At 37.0% G+C, this 25,766-nt stretch overlaps 3 protein-coding genes across 3 annotated transcripts; 1 reads left to right on the forward strand and 2 right to left on the reverse strand.

Annotated features, from left to right (window-relative positions):
- The first annotated feature begins 3,434 nt into the window (after positions 1 to 3,434).
- LOC133854444 (NAC domain-containing protein 43-like) lies at positions 3,435 to 5,209 on the forward strand. Its single transcript, XM_062290652.1, has 3 exons — positions 3,435 to 3,803; positions 3,898 to 4,166; positions 4,263 to 5,209. Exons 1-3 carry the CDS (start codon positions 3,620 to 3,622, stop codon positions 5,058 to 5,060), a joined length of 1,251 nt encoding a protein of 416 aa, XP_062146636.1. The 5' UTR covers positions 3,435 to 3,619; the 3' UTR covers positions 5,061 to 5,209.
- Positions 5,210 to 15,234: 10,025 nt separating this feature from the next.
- On the reverse strand, positions 15,235 to 16,471 carry LOC133854815 (uncharacterized protein At5g39865-like). The gene has a single exon (XM_062291084.1). The coding sequence runs from the start codon at positions 16,380 to 16,382 to the stop codon at positions 15,450 to 15,452; it is 933 nt and encodes a 310-aa protein (XP_062147068.1). The 5' UTR covers positions 16,383 to 16,471; the 3' UTR covers positions 15,235 to 15,449.
- A 6,255-nt stretch (positions 16,472 to 22,726) lies between these two features.
- LOC133854488 (protein BRANCHLESS TRICHOME) lies at positions 22,727 to 24,226 on the reverse strand. The gene has a single exon (XM_062290719.1). The coding sequence runs from the start codon at positions 24,005 to 24,007 to the stop codon at positions 22,964 to 22,966; it is 1,044 nt and encodes a 347-aa protein (XP_062146703.1). The 5' UTR covers positions 24,008 to 24,226; the 3' UTR covers positions 22,727 to 22,963.
- Between the last annotated feature and the right edge of the window lie 1,540 nt (positions 24,227 to 25,766).

Below are 25,766 nucleotides of genomic sequence, written 5' to 3' on the forward strand. Positions count from 1 at the left end.
CTTTCATCGAAAGAAAGGTTCAGCAGTTGCCACCTGCCATGTACGGTCATGAAAAGAAAATATATATATTTCAAGAAGGAAAATGTTATACACAAAAGAGAAGAAAAATGCAAAAGTTGGCCTTTGGACTTTCACCATGAAAAGTGTGCACGTGCCAGTATACCATATGTACTAGCGATTCCGTATATAGCTATATCATTAACTACTCTTGTTTTGTACAGTCTGTCGTCAGGGCCATCGGCTCATCGTTCCAGTTAAGCCGGCGATATTATTATATATCCACTCGATCGGCCAGTGCAGGACGAAAAGCTCATAGGCTCCGGCCAGGCTATAAAAGCTGATGTAATGATTGCATGAAGAACATTGAAAATAAGGTACAAATAATAACTACCCTCCAATCACTTGTTCTGATTACGAGCGAGCGTGTAATTTACCGCAATAGGTTAGGGTTGTAAGGCCATCTCCAACAGAAGCTCTATTTTAACCAAAAAGTCATATTTAACTTTTTTTGCTTTTTTTTCTTCTCCAACAGAATGGTTACTTTAACCATTTTTCTAAACACATGAACAGTAAATAGCCAACATTGGCTATTCACTGTTCATGTGTTTAGACATTTTTTATTAATTTTTTCTCTCTCCCTCTCCCTCTCTCTTTCTCCGATCCCTCTTCTATTGCAACCTACCCTCCTTCACCGACTGTTTCCCCCAAATCACAGTCTTGGAACCCGTCTCCCTCTCCATCCTCTTCACCGACCCTTTCCTCCAAATCACAATCTTGGAACCAGTCTCCCTCTCCATCCTCTTCACCGACCCTTTCCCCCAAATCACAATCCTGGAACCGGTCTCCCTCTCCATCCGACTAATCTCTAAAAGCCTACTATTCAGAGCTTGGATTTCGGGATCGAATTCAATACCTCCGGTGAGTTCCTTCATGAAATCGGGGAGCTGAAGTGGCAGAGACGTTGTAATGGCGAGCGAGGTCGGCGACTTGGCGAACCCTAGCCACCGATCCGACGGCCATGGAAGAGATCAACGGTCCCATCGGGCTTCGGAAACCCTAGATTGAACGATTCCGAAGACGCGGAGTAGAGGTGAGGGATAGGGATCGGCGTCCGAACGACGCCGCATGAGGTGGAAACGAGAGGGTTGCAAGGGTTTGAGTGGAGGAGTTTGGAAGAGAGACTCAGTGAGCTCCTCCTCCACATGGTGGTGAAGGGAATTGGCAGCGTGGAAAATTTCCAGCGATTTCGATTGTGTCGCGGTGGTCTCTAAGAACCATCGACAACGACCGTTCAGACTTCGGATTGATCAAAACATAGGCTGAAGTGGCAGAGACGCTGCCCGAATCGTCACCGTTTTGAGTATTGTTGGCGTTGTCTGTGTTGGAGTCCAGTTGGGGGTCCCATCGGCTGCGGCGGCGGGTTGGGGTTGGGGTTGGGGAGATGGGTCGGGGTTGGGGGTTGGGGGAGACCGGAGAGTGAGAGGGAGAGGGAGAAGTGAAAAAAAAATGAAAAATAAAGAAAAAGATTAAAAAATAATATTTAAAAAAAATGAAGAGTGGAATAAAGATTATTGTTGGAGTGTTTTTAAGATAGTCAGTGGTTAAAGTAGAGATTTGTACTTTTTGACTAGCTATTTTAACTCCAACTGCTGGAGATGGCCTAACTTGCCAAGTAAGCTGTAATTCAGCGCCACACTTAAATTAGGATTGTAATTCATCTACATATGCAACATATTATACACCCACTTTATCAATCTAGGACAAAAATGTAGGCTCGGGAGCTCTTGGTTTGGGCTGGATTAATCAAGTCTAAACCCCCGCCTTTGGTTAGGCCAAAAAAGCTAAAAATGACGGCATAAAGAATATTGTGAGTGAGGGTGTAAAGATTTAAGAAAAAACGCTAGGTACATTTGCGCTATCATCTTAAAAAGATTAGTCAATTTGAAACTTTCTCAAAATCTTTTATAAAGCCCAATTTCACTTAATAACTAGACAATGTGAGACTTAGCATTCATGAATACGTATCTTTATAAACCACTCACTCTATTTGAGCTTTTTTATTTCTTCCCAATATGAAACCGGGGTATTACAAACTCCCCCTTTTAAACCCCTGACGTCTTCGTCAGGGCCACGTCATGTGGTGCTCCAGTACCACATGACTTGGCGTTACTAAATGGCTCTGATACCATTTGTAAGGACAAAAAAAAAAGCGTTAGTCACATCTGCACTATCACTCCAAAATGACTAGTGAATTTGAAATTTTCTTATAATCCCTTATAAAGCTCGATTTCACTTAGTAACTAAGCAATGTGAGATTTAATAATCATAAGTATCTTTATAAATCACTCACTCTATGTGAGTTTTTTCATCTCTTCCCAATATATATATGAGACTAAGGTGTTATAGAGACACATAAGACAATTGCCCTTCGATCTTATCCTAATTGTTAGCGAGCGTATGATTCGGAGCATCTTGAGAAATTACAATCATATCATGCATATCGATCAAGAAACTGTAATTCAGTGCTTCAATCAGTTAGGATCGTACCCCAATAACTATGTAGCGAACAAATTAAAACCTGACTAAGATCTTACCTGATCAGTGGACACACCGCATATATAAAAAGAAGACATGCAATCATTTTAAATATTATCGCATACCATTCTCTCCACGAATATCCCAGCTATATCTCCTTCTTAGAGTAATACTAATACATCATTATATTCGGTCTTAATTGTTAACTTAAGCATAAGATCGAGAATTTCATTAAATAAGTTTAAGAGTGTTCTTGCTCTACTTGCAAGGCGCCTGTTAGCCAAATGTAATTAATCGCAGGATTAATTACATCAGATGCTGATATATATTAACCATCTAGTATTGTACGAACATGATAAAGTGGCCTGTAGTTGGCGGGTGCAGTGGATGGTGTTAATAAAGTGATAGTAGGAGATGAAAACTCGAGTCCCCACGAAACCCATCATGTTTTTCTTCGCCTACGGGACCATGAAAGCTCAGTGCCTCCGACCTCATCATCTTCTCTCTCTTTTGCCCTCTTGTCCTCAAGTTGGTTGCACAAGTAAAACGAGTGATCTTCGAGAGATTCTTTTGGAAAAGTGGTGGTTTTGGGGGTGCTTTTCATTCAGATATTAAGGTCGAGTGTCATAGTTAAGATGGAGGCGTGCCCCCCGCTCTCACTATACATTGTTTGCCTCTCTAACGCATTTTTGGGTGACCCAAATCTTACATACCTATAATATTTAGGGACCACGTAGGCCCCAACCCTTTCTCTCTCTCTAGTCCCTAGTTTTAGGTGGTTGGTTCTTCTCGAGGCCCTTGACCCCACACCAAGTACACTAATGGCCATGATACCAAAGCTTTTCATGCAATTTTGGACCCTTCCCATGTCCTACAACCATTATAAATTATCATGACTGCATTACCCTTTACGCACAGCCCCCGCCACACATTGTTATTGTCCTTTATTTCTCCTTGTATTATTCTCTCCTCTTCCTTTCCTAACTCTCTCTATACCATCCTCTTTTTTTTCTTCTTCTTCTTCTTCTTCCATTGTTTCTTTGTTTGAGCTAGGGGATCTAAGGCCAGCAATTCCCTCCTGGTAATGGCAAAAGATATGAATCTGTCCATAAATGGTCAATCCCAGGTTCCTCCAGGTTTCCGATTTCATCCAACAGAAGAGGAACTTCTTCACTACTACCTCAGGAAGAAAGTTGCCGATGAGAAGATTGACCTTGATGTCATCCGCGAAGTTGATCTTAATAAGCTCGAGCCATGGGATATTCAAGGTACAAGTATTGTTTTCTTCTTCTTTGCCGGTGGTAATTGTTGTTCATCAGAATTTTGATTTATATTTATATATATTATGTTGCTGCTTTGTAGAGATGTGCAAGATTGGATCCACCCCACAGAATGATTGGTACTTCTTTAGTCACAAAGACAAAAAGTATCCAACGGGGACTCGAACAAATCGTGCGACAGCAGCTGGGTTTTGGAAGGCCACAGGCCGAGATAAGATCATCTATAGCGGCTTTAGAAGAATCGGACTGAGGAAGACTCTGGTGTTCTACAAGGGACGAGCTCCACATGGACAAAAATCAGATTGGATCATGCATGAGTATAGGCTTGATGAAAGCATCCCCGACACTAGCGTAAGCCATTCTCTCTCTTTTTTGTACGTTTTCCTGAGTTCTCATCGTCGTATAGATATAAATATATATATATTGAAATAAACTATGTGCATTCAGGTTTCTAATACAGTAGGAGATCAGTCATTGATGGGCGAAGACGGATGGGTGGTTTGCCGTGTATTCAAGAAGAAGAATTTTCAGAAAGCCCTAGAGAGTCCTAAAGCCTCGCCTATCTCTATGGATTCAAACACCCAGATAAGAAATGACGGGGTCCTGGATCAAATACTATTGTACATGGGAAGGAGTTGCAAGCCGGAAAACGAATCATTCAGCAACCTTAATATCTCCGACAACATGAGTGCCAACAACAACATGATATTTCTCACTGCAAAGCACACAAGTAGCAGCATCGGCGATCATCATCAAGGGCAGCTCCTTGATAGATTCATGCATCTCCCACGCCTAGAGAGCCCAACCCTTCCTTCTCTTCCCATCAGTAGCTCACCCTTCGATCAGGATCATCACCATAGCCTCAAAGCATGTTATCAATCATTTGATGAGATGCTTACAGAAACTGAACCTTCCTTCACCAACCAAACCGGTGGCTGCAGTGACACGGCCCCAGTTGATCATGACCCGACGAAAACTAGGCTTAATGACTGGGTTGCCTTTGATAGGCTGGTGGCGTCCCAACTTAATGGCCAAGAAGAGACAGCGAAGCAATTATCCTGCTTCACTGACCCCAACATGGCTTTCTGTCCTCCTCCTGATGACGACGTACAATTAGCAGACATACGTTCAAGTAGGCTAAGTCAAATCGCGCATGTCTACAATAGCGCCAATGATATATGGAGCTTCACCAAATCATCATCACCATCGTCGTCATCGGACCCTCTATCCCACTTGTCTGTATAACCTAAGTCTTGATCGATCAGAATATCAGCATAAGATTACATAGTATATTTCATAAAGTGTAGGTCATGTATGTAACAGACAACGAACGTACACATGTATTGCAAAGAATAATCAGATAATAATATATATATTTGAGATGTGATCCTTAACCACTATTGTTTTATAGGTCAGCTATTTTGGTTGATATGATATTCACTTTCTACCAGCAATCATATCCCCAACCCGAATTCGTTAACTATATGGAAAAGCTTGAGAAGTTAATCATGGCGTTGCTCTGACTTTCAAGTGGGGATTGGGTTTTCCTGTCGCACAATCGACAGTACTTGGCAATATATGTACAGCTAGTTCAAACTTTGGCATGATCACATTGGTAAGAGGTCATCCCAATTGATCGATTTGTTATTGTGGTGTCGACAAAGAGTGAGATTCTTGGGGCCTCACCTAACGTTGCACCAATAAAGATGAAACAAAAGGCGACTACCTTTTACCAATTTTACATATATATATATTTCTAGCACGAGAATCATAAGCAAACATATCGTATCTTTTTTCCTTTGCTGGGAAGGGGGGGAGGCCATGGTGATCCATCAGTCCAAGATGGAACCCCGGCCCTAGCACTTTCTATTGTCTTTATAAATTAATTAAGATCGATGATAATTAGTAACAAATTAAGAAGAGTAAATATACTTACCCCTTCCAACTAACATCCCCATTTACACTTATTTTATTTATGATACTCAATCCCTTCAACTACCATTTAAGTAGGACGTGACAAAGACGACACAATATTTGCTAAATTGCTAAACTACTTGGGCGTACGTTGCTTAATTTAATATTGTTTTGGTGTACGCATGTGATTAAGTCATGAAACCGGATCCATCAATGCTATCTCCTTATTCATGATTTTTTCAAAACAAAAAAATTCTCATCTAAAAATTCTTTTTCTTAACTAACAAAAAAAAATAAGTTTTATAAATATTGTTTTGGTATACGCATGTGATTAAGTCATGAAACCGGATCCATCAATGCTATCTCCTTATTCATGGTTTTTTCACAACAAAAAAATTCTCATCTAAAAATTTTTTTTGTTAACTAAAAAAAAAAAAAAAGTTATATATATCTATATATCAGTTGAATAAGATAAAGCAAGTTACTGAAAAAATCTCGAAGCCTGAAGGTAAAAATCTTGACTGACTTGGGCATGCAATAGCCGTCGTAGGTCCAAGTCTTTCTCACTGGTCAGTGGTCACTGCCATCCGTTGGATCTAATTAATGAATAGCTTCAATTGGAGTTGGTAGCATATCAAAATATCAAAACAGTCCCACTAATTCAGAAAAGTCGACCAAAAACAAAACGTTTTCTCTGGGAACAGGTGGTGGCAGCAATATTGTCCATGATGTTCACTGCTATCCACCAAAAGCTTTGAAAGCCGTTTGATGTTTCCAAATTCGGAAGCACATCTTGCGTAGAGACGAATGTTAGTTTGACTAACAATTTTTTGGTTCACACCTTGGGGCTTGTGGCTAATTAAGCTGTGGTCACGAATGTATATATATATAACCAGATCGATCGAAAACAATCATTTTTCGATGTCACAATTAATGTGTCCCTTAATTGCCATTAAGATCATCACGACTGTCAATCAATTAATAATGTGACACCTAATATGTTATTTATTTATCCAGCACACGAAATTAATGCTTGATTTTCGTTTGTGTACTAGCTAATTAATCCGAAACCTGACGCCGAATTTAGTGGCTTTTATATATATATATACTTTATTGGCAAAATACATCCTTCCTAGTTGAATGAACTTCCTTTCGGATTGAATTATAGAAACAAAGGGGCAGGTCCATTGAAGAAGAGGGAACAAGAAAAAAGTAAAGCAGAAAAAAATTAGGGGAATTACAAGAAACGGATCGAGCCAATTAAGGAGTTGATGGAATGATGGGTGACCAAACTTCAGCATTTATATACATGTAACATGGCACCATATATAAAAATGACACATGCATGAAGATGGCCTTACCGGAGCTAGGACCTATTAATCTTGGTTTAGTTTTTTTTTTGGATGAATATTTATTGGTCGTTTAGGTCAACTTTTTCGGAGCCATGCATACGTTTACAATTTTTCCAAGTCATCAATTATTTGCCACAATCATTTGAAGGTAATTATTTGGAGTAATTGTTGACTTGACGCAGGACGGTATTTCTGCGGAAAATGCATATATCTATTAGAACTAATTAGAAACAATTAAGAATCATTCTACGGGCTTATGATCATCGATCAGTTATCACCTGTAAAAAATAATTATTTTAAATTAGTTTATATGCTCAAAAAACAATAAAGTAATCATTTTATTGTGTGGTAGAAAGTTCAACATATCATCGATCGATCCATCCACAAAATCATTTTATGGGCGACGAACTCGATCTCTTGGATATATAACTTTGATTCTTCCCATAAAAATAACTTTGGCAAAATGGAGTTGGCCCTTGGATGGTTTCGGCCGATCTCCATTTAGCTATTAATTTGGAGGTGGCTTGAGCCACCCTATTGGGCTTTTCTTTTTCTTTTTTTCTTTAATTATTTTTTAGAAAAAAGTCTACATACCTCGTCAAATTATCACTCAATTGACTCCTCCCAAACTACTAACAAATTGTCAATGTCCTCCAAGGCTAGGAAAAGACAAAAATGACCTTATATTTTTTTTTCAATAAAACAAAAATACCCCTATAAATTCCAAAAAAGATTTTTTTTAAAAGAAATAAAAAAAAAACGAAAATTTTTAATTTTTCTTAAAAACCGAAATTTTTTAATTTTTTTATAAAACACAAAAAATAAAAAAGTTTAAAAAATAAAAAACAAAAAAAATAATTTTAAAAAAATGAAATTAAAATTATTTTTATTTTTAAATTTGGTCGCCTTGGTTTTTATGTATTTCTTTTTACTTTTTTTTTTTTTTTTCCAAAAAAAAATTGTATTTTATTAAGGGTATTTTCATCATTGGGGGGAAACATTAACACTTTTTGATAGTTTATATGAGACATTATCAATTTGATGTTAGTTTGAAGGGGTTATATAGACTTCACCTTATTTTTTAATTTTATTCTTGATTTTTAAATTTAATTATTATTATTATTTTTTTTAATAAGGTATATGGCACGTGTCAAACTTTGCTTGGTTTGACATGGAATTATTTGCACATAAGCGAAGTATCATATGTGATTGAATGTGAAACTGAGAAGGGGAAAGTAAAATTGTTAAAACCAATGGGAAAAAAAAAAATGTATTTAACCCTACAATTAAATCTAAATGGTGAAATTTTCTGTAAGGAAAACAAATCAAATAGAATACGGAAACTTCTCATATTCTAACTTAGCAACGAGTTAATTTCTTGGTGTTTAAACCTTAAAACAAAAAGCAATTGTCTGTCATTGATGTCGTACTAGAGTAGTTAAAGTATTAATCTAATGGCCGAAAGGAATTGTGAATTCAACTTCTACCATAATCCACCATTCTCTAGTTAACTACACACAAATGCAAAGTTCTAGTCAAGATATAGACCTCACTAAGTATCTTCTAGCATGCAAGCTAGGGTGTATATATATATATATATATATATATATATATATATATATATTTGTTGTTTTTTTTAAAATATATATATTGACTTTAAAATTAGACTTTCATGACCTTTTATTTTTGCTTTGACCTCATGATAAGAAATCCGGATTCGTCCATGATAATTTCAATAATTAAGATTAAATGAAATGATTTAAATATGTTGAACCACATTCTTTTGAAGTCAAACAATATTATCTTTTTACTACAAGTCTTCAACTACTGTCTACGAATTAAGACATTTAAATTAGATTCTCAATCGATCTCTTCTTTAATTTGATCGACCATAACATGAAGATTTTGAAAAGCACAAATTTTGTCGGTGAAGTTTGGCAGATAACAGAGAAAAAAACACTTTCAAATATGTTTCGATCTCAAAGTAATTTCTTTGATAGTAGTTGATACCAATTAAGAGAATTGAAAAATCATTCGAAATATATACAATTTCTACTTTTCCATAAAAATTATTTAAATAAAAAAATTTACTACAAAACAAAAAAATTATACTTTTCTATAAAAATTCTTTATATTTTATATCACATTAATCACATTTTATTCACACTAAAAAATAAAAAAAATTCTATAAAAAAAAGGAGGGGAGGGGAGGGGAAGAATTACTAAACGGGCCAATACCCTATCGATTTTTCCACAATACAATTAGTCGTTCGTTGAAGTGGGTGCATGGATTGTTACGTGCCCCCAACCCACAATATGGGTTTTACCGACTGGCCCCACAACGAAGGGAATCAATCTTGTAGGCCCCGGAGCCGGCGGCTCAAACCTTGCGTGGAGTCTTCCTGTACGCCCTAGCTTGATTTTAACAGCCTACTAATTAATCATGTTTACTTGGAAAAATACCCAAATGCTTTATTCGTAGGAAGATCTTTGGATTCATTATTATTATTATTTTTTTTCAAAAAAAAAAAAATAAATTCCATTAATATAAGAACGTGAAATTCAACCCACCAGCTAACTAGCTAGCAAATCAAAGAGAGAAAATTGAATCTTTGCCACTATATATTTAAGGGGAAAGAGAAAATGAAAAAAATAAGTAAGAATGCAGTTAGAGTAAACTTTAACCGCGGCCCAATATGCCACATGATGAGCGTAGAAGTTAGCAATTTAGTGAACTTTCGAGCCGTCCAAGAGGACGATGACGAGATGATAAAAATAGAGTCAAAAATTAAATCAGCAACTTCCAATCTAGAACCTGGGAGGGGTTTTGTAGAGCCAAAATTAGGCTTGGCAAAACGGGTTAGCATGTCAACCCGTTTAGCTAATTTAGTAAGAAATGTGTCATAAACGGGTTGACGGGTAATAAACGGGTTATAGCCTAAACTCAAACCCTATATATTCGTGTCGTGTTCGCGGGTCATGTCAAAATTGTCAATCTTAACCAAAACCACGTACAGTAATGGAGTCTAGCTCTCTCCAAAATGAATTCTCAAAGGTTGAGAGAGACTGCTAAGAAGGCTACAAGAGCAATAAGGACGTCACCATAATTAGAATCACAGAGATAACTAATTTGTGAAATAGCTTTGATGATCCGGCTATGAGAATTATTACGATATATTTCATCAGTTTAGCTTAGACTAGTTGTTATTTAGTTAAGCTTTTGTAATTAGTTAGGCTATGAGAATCCCTGCAGACGGCTGACTGAGCAGTGAGGCTTCAAATCCCATCAATCTATTAAACTTATATTTTTCCAAAATACATGTAATTTTCACTTTAATTCTTAATAGAACATGTGAGGCTTCAATAATTATGAGACTTTCGATGATGGATTGGAAGCGTCCAAGACTCAAAGTCTGAATTAACGACCCCCTGTTTGAAAAACATAGAAATGGAATCAAATGTATAATGTATGAATGTACGTACGTGGTGATCAAAGGCTAGAGACATCGATCTATTTATAGAGTTAATGATGGTGACAAAGCAGATCTGCTTTGTCTAGACAACAGGATTTTGAGAGAGTGGGGGGGGGGGGGCTGCTCGGCTTAAGGAGCATTATAATAGCAAACCAGAGATTCGAACATATTGGAAGATGAATGAAGAAATTAGCCATTGAAGCGACACCTACTTTGACAAGTTCATTTCAAACGATGTATCAGTATCGATTACGTAAGGATTATTACTTCATTAGCCTGGAAAAGTGATTTTTAATCATCCAAGTTTGACAAAAGTGTGTGAAAGATTGAAAATGCTAAGTAGATTCTATTGGTTTATATAAACTGTTACGTGCTTACGTAACGTAGGACGAGAATTTAACAATAACAAGACGAGAATTTAACAATAACAAGATATGATAGGATTTTTGAGGAATTTTAGATCTATTATATTAAGCAATTAGAAGTGTTCTGAACCCACAAACATAAAGTTTGATAATTTACTTAATTCATTACTTTTATTCAATAACAAAGCAATATTTAAAAGAATACAATACAATAGAAAATAGAGTTTCACATAAAATAGAACTTCTATTTGACTCATAACTCAACAACTTATCTTACTATCAACAAGACTCATATAAGATAAAGATAAACGAGATAAACCTAAGCCTACTCAAATAACAACATAAAAAGATAAACATAAAACATACTTCTACCCAAACAACAATAGTAAACTAATAAAATAACTAATGAACAGAACAACTAGTAAATCAATAAATTGAATAATCTAACAAATAATACTTTCTAACGGACTCAATACCTAACAACTACTTAATTGCACCTAAACTCTAAGAAACATAAACCCTATTGACACCATAAACGAATACATACGCAGAAGGTATTTGATAGTAGGCAATCGTCAACTCGTTGAGGCCTTTTATCAAATACCATCTGTGTTCGTTTAAAGCCAATGTCAATTGTGCTTGGAGAAAAAGAAAACAAATCCATTTAGCATTTCCATCTCATACCCAAAAACTGCGGTTGCCCCCGTAGCTGTCATTTACATCTGGCCTTTTAGGCCCACCAAACCCAAAAGCTGTGGGGTGTTAATATTGATTATGCTTGTTCTATCTCAATGAAGGCCCTCTTTTTTTCTTTCTCTCTTTTAAAAAAAATTATTATCGGTCTCTCTTTTCTTTTTAGTGTGTTTTACCTACTTAATGGTAACTAATGTTTGACGCGACTTGTAAACTCAACACGAAATTAGAGAGTAAGAGTTTAGTGTAATAGAATTCGCATCAAAATGGACCGACCCTGTTAGACATAATTAATAAACGGATCAAATTTGTGTCTACCTGCAAAAACCTATATAGTTAAAATATGTTTATCCTTAAAAACCCCAAGTACATGACCACATTTTATGAAATCCTCTAATTTTTTGTTGCTTTCAGTTCTCACTTTCACCTTCGTTTTCACGCGTCGACCTCTCTCGTCGAGCCCCCATGCTGTCTTCCTCTTCCCTTGCCGCAAAGCCCCTGATGTCGATCATCCCTTCTGCAGTTCCACGCCACCACCCTCGTTTATTAATTAAAGTTATGGATCAATTATCAAATTGATTTGTCGTGAATCTAGTTGTCGATGTGTAAAATTAATATAGTATATACTTGGGAATTAATTATTTTATAAATTACTTTAACATGCTTGATTATTGTGCTTTAAAATATAACTTTAACGAAGTGACCAAACCGCCGTGTTAATTTCAAAAAGTTACATGAAACTGAAAGGAATTGTCTCAAAACGACAATTTTTGGACTTAGTTGTTGGAAGAAACCTAGGACTGACTAGGTTGCGAGGGTCACGACCAATCAAAACGACTATCTCAACAAGTACTACAACGTTCTTGAAAGGAATACTCGTTTGGAACCGTTTTTAACCTCAAAATCCCATGTTTTTGTCCCAACCCAAGAAAATGATAGCCACATCTTTGCAATACTCTAAAATAGTTAGTCAATGTTACAATTAATTAAAGTTCTATGTAATCATTTATATACCACAATCTCACATAATCAAAAATCAATGTAAAATTTAACACTCAATGCAACATTTTCACAATCTATCAATCTAATGTGGGATTTAATTTTTTAGAGTGTCACAATCTTTACTAAAATACCCAACTCCCTCTTGTACACGGTGTTACTAGGTTAACTCTGATAGTATTTGTCACGACTCAAGGAAACGCTGGCCGTATCTATGTTAACCACATCTGTAATATAGCTTAAAATTAGGGGTGGGCGTCGGTTCGGTAGGCAGTTAATTCGGTCGGTTAACCAATTTTTGTCGGAATGCAGTCGGTGAATTTATTTTTGTTAAGTCGGTTAAGCGGTTAATAGGCGGTCGGTTAAGTCGGTTAAGCAGTTAATAGACAGTCTGTTTAGTCGGTAAAGTGGTTAATAGGCGGTCGGTTAACATTCGGTTAAAATGGGTAATGAAACGACGTCGTTTTGATTTTTTTTAAAGGAAAAAAAAAAAAAAAAAAAAAAAAAAAAAAAACACGATCAAACGTTTCGTTCTTACTAAAACGACATCGTTTCGTTTTATGTTTGTTCGGTTAATCAGTCGGAATAGAAGGCGGTTCGGTTCGGTTGCCACTTAAAACGCGGTTCGGTTCGGTTGCCGATCCGGCTTTCGGAATAAAATTTTATACCGACTACCGAACCGAAATTAGTCAGTAGGCGATCGATGGCAGTTTGGTTCGATAGGCAGTCGATGGCGGTTCGGTTCGGTAGGTGGTCGACGGTTCGGTAGGCAGTCGGTAGGCGGATAATTTGCCCACCCCTACTTAAAATGATTAATCAATGTTATAATTGAAGGTCCATAAAATCACTTCTAGTTTCTTAGTTTCACCTAATAAGAAATCGATGAAAGAATTTGTTGGCAAAATTATCATTCCCAAAGTCCATGTGAGCCCATGACCGAGTTGAGATCACCATGAGGTGATATGGACAAAGTATGTTGGGATCATTCTCCTGATATCCGTGGAATTGGTTTGATCAATAACTCATTGAGGAAATCCCAAATCCCAAAAGATTCGGGATAGTCCAATTTCCCTGAAAAGATCCTAGATCACAAAAGATTTGGGATAGTCCAATCTCTCTAAGATCCTAGATCCCAAAAGATCAACGATTGAGGCATATTCCACTCCAACTATATTAGAATTTTGTGACTATAAATAGACTGCTACTCCAAGTATCAAAAGATACTGAATTCTTTGATATTACGTACTTTCAATATTCTCTGAAATTGTCTATTACTGACTTAGGCATCAAAGTGAGACGTCGTTAGCACATTCGACAGACCTTTATTATTTTGTAGATATCGAAAAAAGCAAATAAAAAATTAACACGTCACCAAATCGAAAACTGTACTGTTTGACTTAAACAATCCAATGTAAAACTTAAACAAAGACTCGACTTCCCGAGGCATTGGAGTTTTCAAATGTTTTAAGGCCATTTTCCAGCCCAACCTTATTTTTAATGTGTTAAATTTGAAGTTCATTATTGACGAGTCTCCAGAAAACATTAACTCAAAACATTCTTAACCTTTTTTTACTTTTTATATCACATCAATAATTTTTTAAATAAAAAAATTCAATACAATACAAAATTTTTCTACTTTTTCATATAAATTCTTTTTACTTTATATCACATCAATCACTTTTTACTCACACTTCAAAAAAAATTCTCCCATAAGAGAAAGGGAGGGAAAGGGGTTACTAAACGGGGCCATATGAGCCTGCACTTCGCATTATTTCCTTAATGCAAGACTTTGCAAAAGATATTACAAGTCAAATTTTGATACATATTGAAGTCAATTTCTTTGCAATTGTGTAGGATACAAAAATATGGGAAATGCTAAAGATGAGTCTCTCATCCTCCCTTCATCATCCTCTTTTCCTTAAAAAAATTGATTTTAAGGAAAAAGTTGTCTCTAATGTTACATCAGAGACAACTTTTTAATAAAAATTAATTTTTTTATTATCAAAGGAGGATGAAGGGAAGATAAGAGATTCAAGTGTAGAAGGACTCCAAAAATATATGGCTTTGGTTTGTGTTTAGTGCCTGTACACAAGCTGGGGTATCACCCGTCTTCAATTACTGATGCGTCAACCCCGTCTTGCATCATGTATATACAGAACACACGACACAAGCCCTGTTCAAAGCCTTTTCAAAATTAAGACATCCTAATATAGGTGCATGAAAATTACCTTGTGAACGAGGATTGCCCTCACTAGTCACTACCACCTTCAATATGATCCACAGCATAATCATGAAAGACGCATTTCCAACTTCCATCTAATATTCAGGGCCGACCCGCACCCACCGAGCCACAAGATGTTCCAATTGACGGATCCTCCAAAAGCATTGTTAAGCGGCCGGCCCTGAATATAGCCCCACGACAACTTTCCATCCTAGGACAAAGATGTCTGCAGAAAGTCTTAAGAACAATCATAATGGTGCAATATAAATCATCCAATTTCAAAATCTTCTCAATTGCATAAATTTATACATGTTAAGTAATTATATACAGCTCAAATAACGTAATTTGAGCTGCCATGGAATGCAATTTAGACCATCAACAAAAAGTTAACGACAAGCAGCATAGTGAGAATATAATTCAGCTTACTTTTCTATTATTCCACTACATATTACAGATAAACCAAATTACAGCACAACAGAATATGATTTCAACACAAAGTTCAAAAGAGTGAAATTTGGGTAAATCTTACTCTGTGATTAATAGATTGGATTTATATATATATATATATATAAAAAAAAAAAAACCCAAGCAGATGGTCAACAAGGTAGTTGAACTGATCAGCTACAGATGGGGCAGAGCACCAAGCCATTCTCATTACACTCAGGGCATCTCACCACCACAGTGCTGCCGTGTGGCTGACCCACTCCCTCCTTCACCACCATCACCATCTTACAGCTCCCACTGCACTGAAAACAGGGCAAGAATCTCACGTCCCCACACCCTTCGCACACGCCAAGACCTCTCTTCTTTGGCAGCCCATCAAGAAGCTCACCCAGCAAACCCTCCTCCGCCATTTTCAACACCTCCTCCGCCCCACCCACATACCTCCCCTTCACAAACACTCTCGGGGGCACCATTGCGTCTCTCTCTGCTTTCCCTCTCATCAGCTCCCTCAGCTCCTCTCTGAACCCGCGGTCCATTGATATATCTCGTTCGGAGACCAACACTCCGAACCCTTGTATCGCACCCCTCACTGCATTGCACGCCTCGAAAGTCCTCCGCACGCCCCGCAACGTCGTCGTGTAGATCACCACTCTGTTCTCTCCCTTGGGCGGGCATAACCTCTCGTACTTGTCCAGGACCGAAGAGGGTCTCCAAAGGTTGTCGCTTTTCATACGGTTCGGGTCGGAGTTCTCTTTGTTGGCTTTGTTTGAGTCTTTGAAGAAGCGGAAGCTGTCGGCGGTGTACTCTAGGCCGGCCATGAGCTCCCAGGAGTTGATGACCTCGGCTGGGTCCGAGCGGAGGATGGGGGGCCTGGGCTCGGACCAAAGAGACTTGGATTCGGAAAAGATGGAGCCGAGGGTGAACCGAGAAGGTGGGGTCGGTGGGGTTGTCGGTGACGGCGTGGTTGAGTGAGATGATGGTGGGTCGAGAGTGAGCAGGCCATAGGTGGTGGAGGTGAGCGAGACGATGTGGTGACTCAGTGCGGAGCTTCCGAGTTGGGTAAACTCGTCCTCGTGGTTGAGCAGATTGGAAGACACACACCCCATGTCTTTCTTTTGGGTCTTTGAGCTTCTTCTTCAATGCTCTTCCGAGTTTGAAAACCAAAGAGTGAGGGTGAGAGGGAACGAGTGAGAGTGAGAGTAAGAGTGAGGACAAAAGGTTCACATACAAAGGGAGACTTTTTGGGAATGGAATTTAATTTAATTTATTATTATTTTGTTTAACTTTAAAGAATTAAATAATGATTTTGTGTGTGGTAAAGATATGAACCGAACCCTTTTAAAAAAAAAAAAAAAGATATGAACAGAACAGTGTTTGTCATTCAATTTTCAAAATCTGTGTAAGGACAATTCTACTCCAACTTTGAGCGCCAAAAATTTAATTCAAATTCAATGAGATAGTAGTATGTGTCCCCAATTGGAGCCTCGTTTTGCGTGAATATGGGCTAAATCTTTGGTGCTGGACTTTGTGGCCTCGGATTGGATAGCATAATAAAGGTGTATTGGACAATGGATACGAGTCGCAATTTGTGTTTTTATGTAGAGGAAACGAATTGTATTGAAGCAGAGGTAAAAATTTATATTAGTCAATTTTAATATATTTATTTAATTAAATGGGTCAGTTTCATTAATTATAAGCTGTTAATTTTGTGTTTAGTTCATATTGAGTTCGTAGGTTGTGTGAAAAATTGTCAGCAAAAAATGTCGCATGTTAGATTCGGGTTTGGATCGTACCGAGATATAGGTTTAAGAATATATTGTTCAATCCTAACCCAACTTGTTTAATAAACATGTCAGACCCATCAATCCTAACCCGCTAATTTTGTATTGGATTCGTGTCGAATTTGCAGATTGTGTTCAAAATTGTCAGCCTTGACTGTGAGGTTCACCTAAGGTAGTTGAGTTCCATATTTTAGGCTATTTAGGACAGACAATACCGGCTTAACTCTTTTGGCAACTTATTTGGTCCCCTAAGACCTTCAATTAATAATTGTACATATAAAAGTTTTTTCATTAAAAATAAAAATAAAGGTTCTAATATGATAAAAAGTTTTTTTTTTTTTAAAAAAATAGTCTCCGTATAAGAGATATACAAATTCACTATTAAATCTGTGAGACCACATATAAATTACACAGATTTAATAGTGAATTTGCAAAAGATGTGTCCAAGAAAATGGGATGAAAAGACTGGCAGTTAATAACTGCTAAATGCTAATAGCTTAACCAATTTTGTAGGCAGTTGGAAAAATCTGCTAACTACCTAGGACGGGGCGGTTAGTGGTTTTAGGGGTAGGCGAATGTGATTACTAGCAACTAACTGCCTATCCATATATATACACACACATGCACGTTTAATATGGAATTTTAAATGACACTAGTCCACCACACATCCGGCAAAGAAAAATGCACAGAAACACCTAAAATAAGCATACAAGAAAAGAGGTCCAATGAAGGCCCAACATCCAAAAATAGATCCAAAATGCCCAAACTTAAAAGCAGTTATGTAGTGCGGTTATAGCTTTAAATAATCGCTAATCGCCTAAGACGGAACATTTGTGGTTATAAAAATAGAATAACTGCCTAAACAATAACCCCTCCGTTTGACTTGAAAAATGTTTGAGATATTATGATTTTTATTGTACTTTCCTTATAAATTTAGGTGATCATTTACATTGAAAATGAAGTAACTGATGTGATTAGTGCTACATAAACCGCCACATTAATTTATAAAATATAATAAATGTTATGTTAACAATTGTTGTCTATATTTTAATAATTGGCGTAATAAAAGTTGCATCTTTTAACATATCAAGTGTCTTTAACATCACTCCTTTGACTTAGGTCTTTTGGTGTAAAACCAAAGCTTCATTGGTTGTCACCTCTTTAAAAGACCATTGATGTGATGCATTAACTAAATTTCCTAGGCCTTCTTTTGAGTTTGGTCCCAATAAATGTTTTCTCCCTAAGTTAGCACCATGAAACTAGATTTGGACCCACTATTCAATTAGTATTAGCTTTGTGTCTATAAATAAAAAGCCTAATTTAGGGCAGTTCTTGTGATTGGGTCTAGAATAGAACAGATTGCAAAATGGGTAGTAAATTTGGGTTTAAAATGGTTATGGGTTGGTTGATTTTCGCTAGATGAGTAATCCTAAGCACTGACGATTGGAGTATCAAGAATATAGCAAGGCCCATTGGCCCAAAAGAAGATTTGGCCCAATCCGAGATTCGAGCTCATCAAACAGGGCGCATACCGGAACCCTTCCTTTTGCTTGCGCCCCAAATGTAAATAAACTATATGAGGAATCAAGATTCATCTTTAGGAAACTGGATTAGGATCCTTTATAATTATTTATTTGAATTTGAAAAAATTTAGGTAAGTAGTTGTGAGAGATCGCTTACGAAACCCATCTAACTAAATAAAAATTAAGCTATTCAACCACTTATCCGGTCAGGTGGGCTTCATAAGTAGCATCTCATAATTATCTGTCCGAATTCTCTCAAATTCGGACAAATAATTGTAGATGATCCTTATCCAGGGAGACTTGCCTCTTAGAACTTGCCCAATAAGGATAAAAGGCCGACGGATTCAAGAACAAAGGATATAAAATCACCGCATTTAATCATTGATGTTTCTCTATAACATATGATTCTCAAATGTAATTTTTTAAAATGCAAGTAAAAATTATGTGCTTGAATGACAGATGTTAATTTAATATACTGAATTGAAGGAAATTACTTTAACACAGTTTGAAGAAAAACTGTTGTTCGAGTTTTATGTCGACATTTTATTGTTAGTTTTATCTTTATTCAAAAATGGATTTACCCTTTGAGATTTTATATATTAAGAGTAAGTCAGATTTTTGGTCATATCAAGGTAGATCCCTCCCTTCATATGGTATGCTGGAAATTTTTTGTTAAAGCTAGGCCTTGATAAGAAGAGAGGAATGGTGTCGCAGGCCAAGCTCAATAAAAGCTTGATTTATGAAAAATCTTAATTAATTGGGTCTTATTCCGGATATCAAATTTTTTATTTTATTTTTTCTAATTAAATTCCGGATATCAATTCGAATATATGTAAAATCTCCCCACCGCTAAAGTAGATTTAGACCCACTATTCAATCAATTTGGGCTTGATTTATTGAATGGTATAAGCTAGCTTAAATATTAATTGCTAACATGATTGTATAAATATTAGCCAGCTTTTTTTTTTTTTTAATAGAAATCCTTGTCTCATTAACCGGCAAGATTACAATAGTCCTTCTGAATATAAACTTTCAAAAAGCTAGGAAAAGAATCAATTCACAGTTGGTAGATAGATATAAAAACAGCAAGCTTAACAACTTCATAGGCCACACTATTACCACTTTTACGAACAAAAGAAAAATCATATAAGTCAAAGTCAGACTGTCAGAGAGTGTAGAAATAATATTACAGACCACTCCCCCATATACACCGGATGAAACATCACATTTTTTCAAAGACTCCACAATCAATATAGAATCACCTTCCAGCGTAAATGACCAAAGACCCAGCCTCCTTGCAAACTCAACTCCTTTTCTTGCCGCCATTGCTTCAACTAAAGCTGAATCTGAAATATAACACCGTCAAACACATAATACCACGGACTCCACCCAAATGATCACGGGCAACCAACCCAATTCCAATAAACTTCTTCCTTCGATCCACAACCGCATCCAAGTTGATTTTGATCCCATTACAAAGAGGTGGAGACCAAGTAACGTTAATCTCACCATTTTCCATTGAAGTTATTATCTCTACAATTGATTATCTGAAAGTATATGTGATTGGTCAGGTATATGTACTAGCTGAACTAGCTAGACTGACCTGATGATCGACTAAGATCCTGCCATGCTCTTAGTTTGTTCTATATTATTATTATTATTATTATTATTTTTTAAGAAAAATAAAATAAAATATCTTAGATAGTCTCATTTTCATTCTTAAAAAATGATGATGATCTAGTTGATCGTACGTTGAATGCAGCCTATATGAGCCTACAAAAAGGGTTGAAACAGTTTGCAGGCTTGCCAAGTGAGAACCCTAGCTATGATGCTTAAGTTAACAAAGAAACAAAGCATATCGATCTAGATTAGTTATGCGATTGTACCTAAAACGGTTGTGTATCATCTTCTTATATGGGGTGTCGATCCTTAGTCAAGTGTCGTGTCGGATTTTTCGCTTATTGGCAAGTTATGGTTGTAGTTAGATGTAATGCCGAACTCTACGCTCGCTGGCAGGTTATGAACGTTGCCAAATTCTTTGCCTGAAATCACGACGTAGTTGGGATGAAATCAAGGGGCGATTATTCTCTAGGCTGCAATCCAATGTTCTCCACGCAACCATTATGCTGATAGCCTGATATGGCTAGTCGAGTTATCTAAGTTCCCACCATTTAATCTGGTCTTGTTATATGTGCTTTGCTTTGCTTTCTCGCATTGGTTTTTGTAGTTTGGTCAGAACTCATGATTTGGGCTTTATCAATCCCAGAGTGTATCTGGTATATGAAATAGCAAACTTTATTTGTTTATATCGTTTTCCTTAAAATAAAAAAATGTTTCAATTGATCACATTTTTTTATTCGTCGGAGTAGTCTTATGGTAGCATCTTTAAACTCCAAATCTCAACATAAATTGTCAGTATAACACTAGGGATGAATCTTGAATTCTTGATATAACAATGAGTATCACGACTCACAAGTGTGATATGATAACGTTTGTTTATATGAATGCACGTTCTTAAAGTTAAAGCGAATCGAACTATTTGAAAATTATAGAATTTTGAATGTATGTGTCCTGTTAGTATAGTTAGTTGAACACGTGCACGCCGGTAGTCTAGTCAAGAGAAACTGTGAAGAGATAAGAAATAGGTAGAGGTAATATGTTGAAAGTCGGCAATAAATACTCTGATGCTTAGGTCAATAGAAAACTCTTTAAACAGGATAAATAGTAAGAAGGTGAGAAAAAGACCTAGCTAGGAACTTCCTATAGTCGGCTCCTATTTATAATAGAGAGGGTATAACCGTACAACAACCTATTTTAGGTAGCATCGCCCGGTTGGGGAGTGAATATAGACTCTCCTACTTGGGCGTTTGACATCCTATCAGTACAGACTGTCCTGTCTGGGCAAGTAGCAGACGTTGTTGCTGTGACGCGGGTATAGTGGCCCAAAAATACTTTCATTTATACGCAATTGTCAAAGTAGTCTTATTGTTTGTCTTGAAGCGGCCGATAGTCTGAGGGCTGCCGGTCAGTAACTCTCCTAAAGTGAGAGGGGATTAACTTGACAGCACTGGTACCTGATAACGAATACAATCCAACCCAAAGGGTAAACAGGCTTCGTTGGGCTGACATGGACCGAGGCCCTGGTGAAACCTTGGTAAATGGTATCGCCATGCCCCTCCACATTCTGAGATGGCATACTCGAATTTTCAAGAACATGCCCGCCGCTGAAAGGGCTTAGAAAAAAAAAAAAGCATGTCGCTGAAAGGAACATGGCTTTAATATGGCCACAGTCAAGGATGGTAATCAAATTCCTGGACAATAAATTGGGTTCCCAATCACTGCTACATGGAAGAAACAATAGAAGTAAAAGAAGTACCATCAACTTTATATCTCATTTAGAGGCAATTAAACTATACTATGTTTCTAATTCGGTGAGATTGACAGGTAAAAGAGCCATAAAATGGGAACTGAATTTAGGGGATATGAACCCCAAAAGTAAGGCCACTTTTCCACAAAGATGCCAGGCTGTGATGGCATGCATCATAGCTTTCATCAATTAGCTTTAATTAGGAATGATTATTTGTGTTTGGAACTCTGTTTAGTTCACGGCATTTGATCAAATGCCATAGCTTTTCTTGCTTTCCCATTCATTATTAAATTGTATATAATCATAGCCAGACCGAAGAATTTCTTTTTCTTTTTTTCCAAAACTGTAAGCATAAAGTGATCATCGGCTGCGATCCAGTGCAATGATATGCAATAGACAACTTCATGTAAGAAGTTGCTTGGACGGTTGTTCGAACAATTGTCCGAACAGGTGAGACCTGAATACCCTCTAACATGAGGCAACATATGACCAAAAAACAAAAATTTTAATAAGCCAAGGTTTGAAGATTTCTTCCTTAAGAAAAATTCTATAATTTTCCCTTCTTCCATAAAATCTGTTTAATATTCTATCCTTGTCAAGGGCCACAAAACCCCTTGCCGTAAAAGTGAAGCATGTGCACATGTGCAAGTGTCTTCAGAAGTAAAAAAAAATAAGCCTTTGACAGATCCCGCAATAACACCTACATTAATGCTCAGATCCAAAAGAAGTTAAACAACACTTTACTGATCATATTAACTTGTAATAATACTCTGCAAACGTTCAAACAAATACTTTTATATATATCATAAACAAACTTTCAATTGAAACAAACTCAAAACATATTTACTTCATTCTGATGATTTTTCAAACCAGAAAAATTTGGGGTACTGGGTGCATGCCCTTTTGCAAAAACAAATCAAACAAATAATAATAAGTAAAGATTACAGATGAAAACCAAACAAAATTTATCAAGACACAAAGAGGTGAGAAGAACAAGGGAGTTCATATGATCATCTTCAACTCATAATAAGATTATTGGATCGGATGGGACTCCTTTGTTTGAGCAGAATCCTTAGCTGAGCCTGCTGGCACTCCAGCTTTGTGCCCCAAGGCCTAGTTTTGGATCCAATTGCTCGAACAACACGTGGAAATTCAACAAACCCTTTGATCCCTCTCTTTACATGCGGATTCTCTGGTTCTGGTGAGGCTTTTCTCTGATTTGTCATGAATGAAAGACCACCCTTATCGTTATTACAAGATTTGAAGCCCAAAACAATAGGATCTGCATCATTGTCATTACAAGCTGATGACTTCTCACTTGAAACCAAACTAGTGGATTCCCTTGAATCAATCCCACTATTATCATTGCAAGCTGGCTGTTTGAACTTCCCTGAAAAACTAGAAAAAGCATAAGAAGCATTGGTAGTTACTGGATGATATTCTTCTTGATTCTTTTCCATAGACTCCTCCAATTCCAACAGCTTCTCTTCGAATAGAATCTTTGCTTCAGTGAGCTTCATTTGAACTCTCTCTTCCCTCAACACCTCAGCCATCCTTAGCATCTTTCTTTCTTCTTCCATCTCTCTCTTCATCCTATTGATCTCAGCTTTATCAGATGAAATTTCTTTGGCAAGCTCTTCACACACCCTCTCCATTGCTTCTCTTCCTCTCCTCTCCTCAGAAAGATCTTTGGCCAGCCTCTTATTCGTTGACTCTGCCTTCTTACGTGTCTTACGTTCATTCTCAAGCTTGGTCTTCAATTCCATGATCTGGGCTTGAGCATATTCAAGCTCGGACTCCATGATGGGTCTGAAGAAGGTTAAATCCCAGAAAGAGGCAGCAATCTTACGAGTAGAGCGAGGAAGGTGTAGTTGATGAAAGTGCTTGTCACTTTGACACTGCTGATGTTGTTGTTCTTGTGGATGAAGCTGAGGATAATAAAATGGATTTTCGTACAGTTTCCAGCTAGGGCAACTGGAGGTGGTGATGGGTTCGGAAGAAATGGTTTCATTTCTGGGATTTGCTGGGCTACTGATCATCATCATCATCATCTCCTCCATGTCCTTCTTCTTGTTTGTTTATATGTTGTGTGCTTTTCTTTATAGTCTTTTGCTTTCTCCTTTGCTGCTTCCTTTTTCTTTTCCTTTCTCTAATGGGGATTCTCCCTGTCAAGAAAGTAATAGGAGTAGGCCCATTTGATTCGGGAACTTGCTTTCAAGATGTGGATTGCAAAAGGGAAAGGGATACATCACATGCACCTCATCCTTATAATTCTGAAGTGGAGGGTAGTCTTCCTTCTCTCTCTTTCTCTGCCATTTCTTAATGAATGTGTCCTGTTTTATTTATTTCTCCAAACCAGTCACTTCCACAGTGATTCACCTAGAGTGATTAATGCAAGGGACTAGGGAGGCCCCCATATGCCAACCAATACTGTTTTTGGTCAACACAATTGGAGGAAATCCAACAGGAACACATAAATGAACTGGTTTCTGTCTCTGTTATTTGACAATCTTAAACTGACATTAGATCAACAAAGTAATCTCACCAAAAAGCTCAAACTAATATGGTTGGAGACTTGAGTCTCCAGGAACCATGTAAGTTGCAAACTCACTTCAATCAATAGCGTGTCATAACAAATCCAGATTTGATGCTGCAACTAAACTTGCCCTGACCATTCTCTCCAAGTTTAAGGAGTTCACTCTTTTTTTTTTTTTTTTGGTTATTTTACTCGACTGACTTAGGCATCAAAGATGTTTTCGTCGGGTCAACCGGCAAGTCTTTGTTGTGACAGACTAATATTACAGAATCATTTATTAAAGGCGGGGTAGATTTCAACCATCATCAATATTTAAGAACTCTACCTAGCTCTTCTTACTGAGATACACGACCCACGCAGGGCAATTAATTACCATGGGACCATGTATTTATCTGTGACCAATCATTCATCGACCACAACCCCATTCTTTAATGTTCCTTTTTTTCTTCTTCCATAATTTACAAAATGTGATCTTCTATGAATAAAAGGGTTTGGGAAGGTCCATAATTACAATACGTTTTTGGATCACACATAAAATTAGTTTGCTGGGATTCCACAAGATAGACAAATACATGGAAAGAGCTCTCTCACCTTCGATCAAATTTGGCACCCAACCCAAGTTTCAAGTCCTGAAAAGTTGACAACGAAAGGATACTGTGGGCTAACGTGAGGGTCCCAACAATCATCTACTCATTCTGCAGGCTCAACATGGCTGTCTCCCTCTTTTGTTTTTCCTGCTCCATTGGTCTATAAACTAGTTTGTTCAACTACACCTGTAAAAACTTAATTCCCGCTAACACGTAAAATATTTAACTGAAATGAAAAGTAAATTAACGGAGACAAGATTCGAACTCAAAACCTTTTCTCTCAAACAATGTAAATCACACTATTTATCTCAAAAGCTTAAACTGATAAGAAGCACTGAATATAATTATTTAATTAATATTTTAACAACATTTTTCCTACTCCCGATATACCATATTACATATATCCATACCAACACAAAAAAGCTTCACACGTTTCAAGAATTCCAAACTTCTACTCGTATGAGTAACGAGTATTATCACTCCAAAAAGATTAATTAAGTTACAATTAAAACTCTTCGAAATTGTAATTTATAACTCGTATTTTCAATATATACAAACGTATCTACTGCTATAGATAAAAGCCCTCTATATGTGGAGATGGTTGACTACAGCATGCACAAGAAAGTTGGCTAGGCTCAACTGCATAAGAGATATATTGGACGTGGACCACAGGACTGGACCATCTTCGAATGTCGT

The sequence above is a fragment of the Alnus glutinosa genome, chromosome 13 (genome assembly GCF_958979055.1).
Source record: "Alnus glutinosa chromosome 13, dhAlnGlut1.1, whole genome shotgun sequence".
Classification (NCBI taxonomy): Eukaryota; Viridiplantae; Streptophyta; class Magnoliopsida; order Fagales; family Betulaceae; genus Alnus; species Alnus glutinosa.

Excerpts from the sequence above, each read along its gene's own strand:
- LOC133854444 (XM_062290652.1), top strand. The coding sequence starts at position 3,620 with ATGGCAAAAGATATGAATCTGTCCATAAATGGTCAATCCCAGGTTCCT. Across the intron at positions 3,804-3,897 it reads CGAGCCATGGGATATTCAAG|AGATGTGCAAGATTGGATCC; the intron begins GTACAAGTATTG and ends GCTGCTTTGTAG. Across the intron at positions 4,167-4,262 it reads AAAGCATCCCCGACACTAGC|GTTTCTAATACAGTAGGAGA; the intron begins GTAAGCCATTCT and ends ATGTGCATTCAG.
- LOC133854815 (XM_062291084.1), bottom strand. The coding sequence starts at position 16,382 with ATGGGGTGTGTGTCTTCCAATCTGCTCAACCACGAGGACGAGTTTACC.
- LOC133854488 (XM_062290719.1), bottom strand. The coding sequence starts at position 24,007 with ATGGAGGAGATGATGATGATGATGATCAGTAGCCCAGCAAATCCCAGA.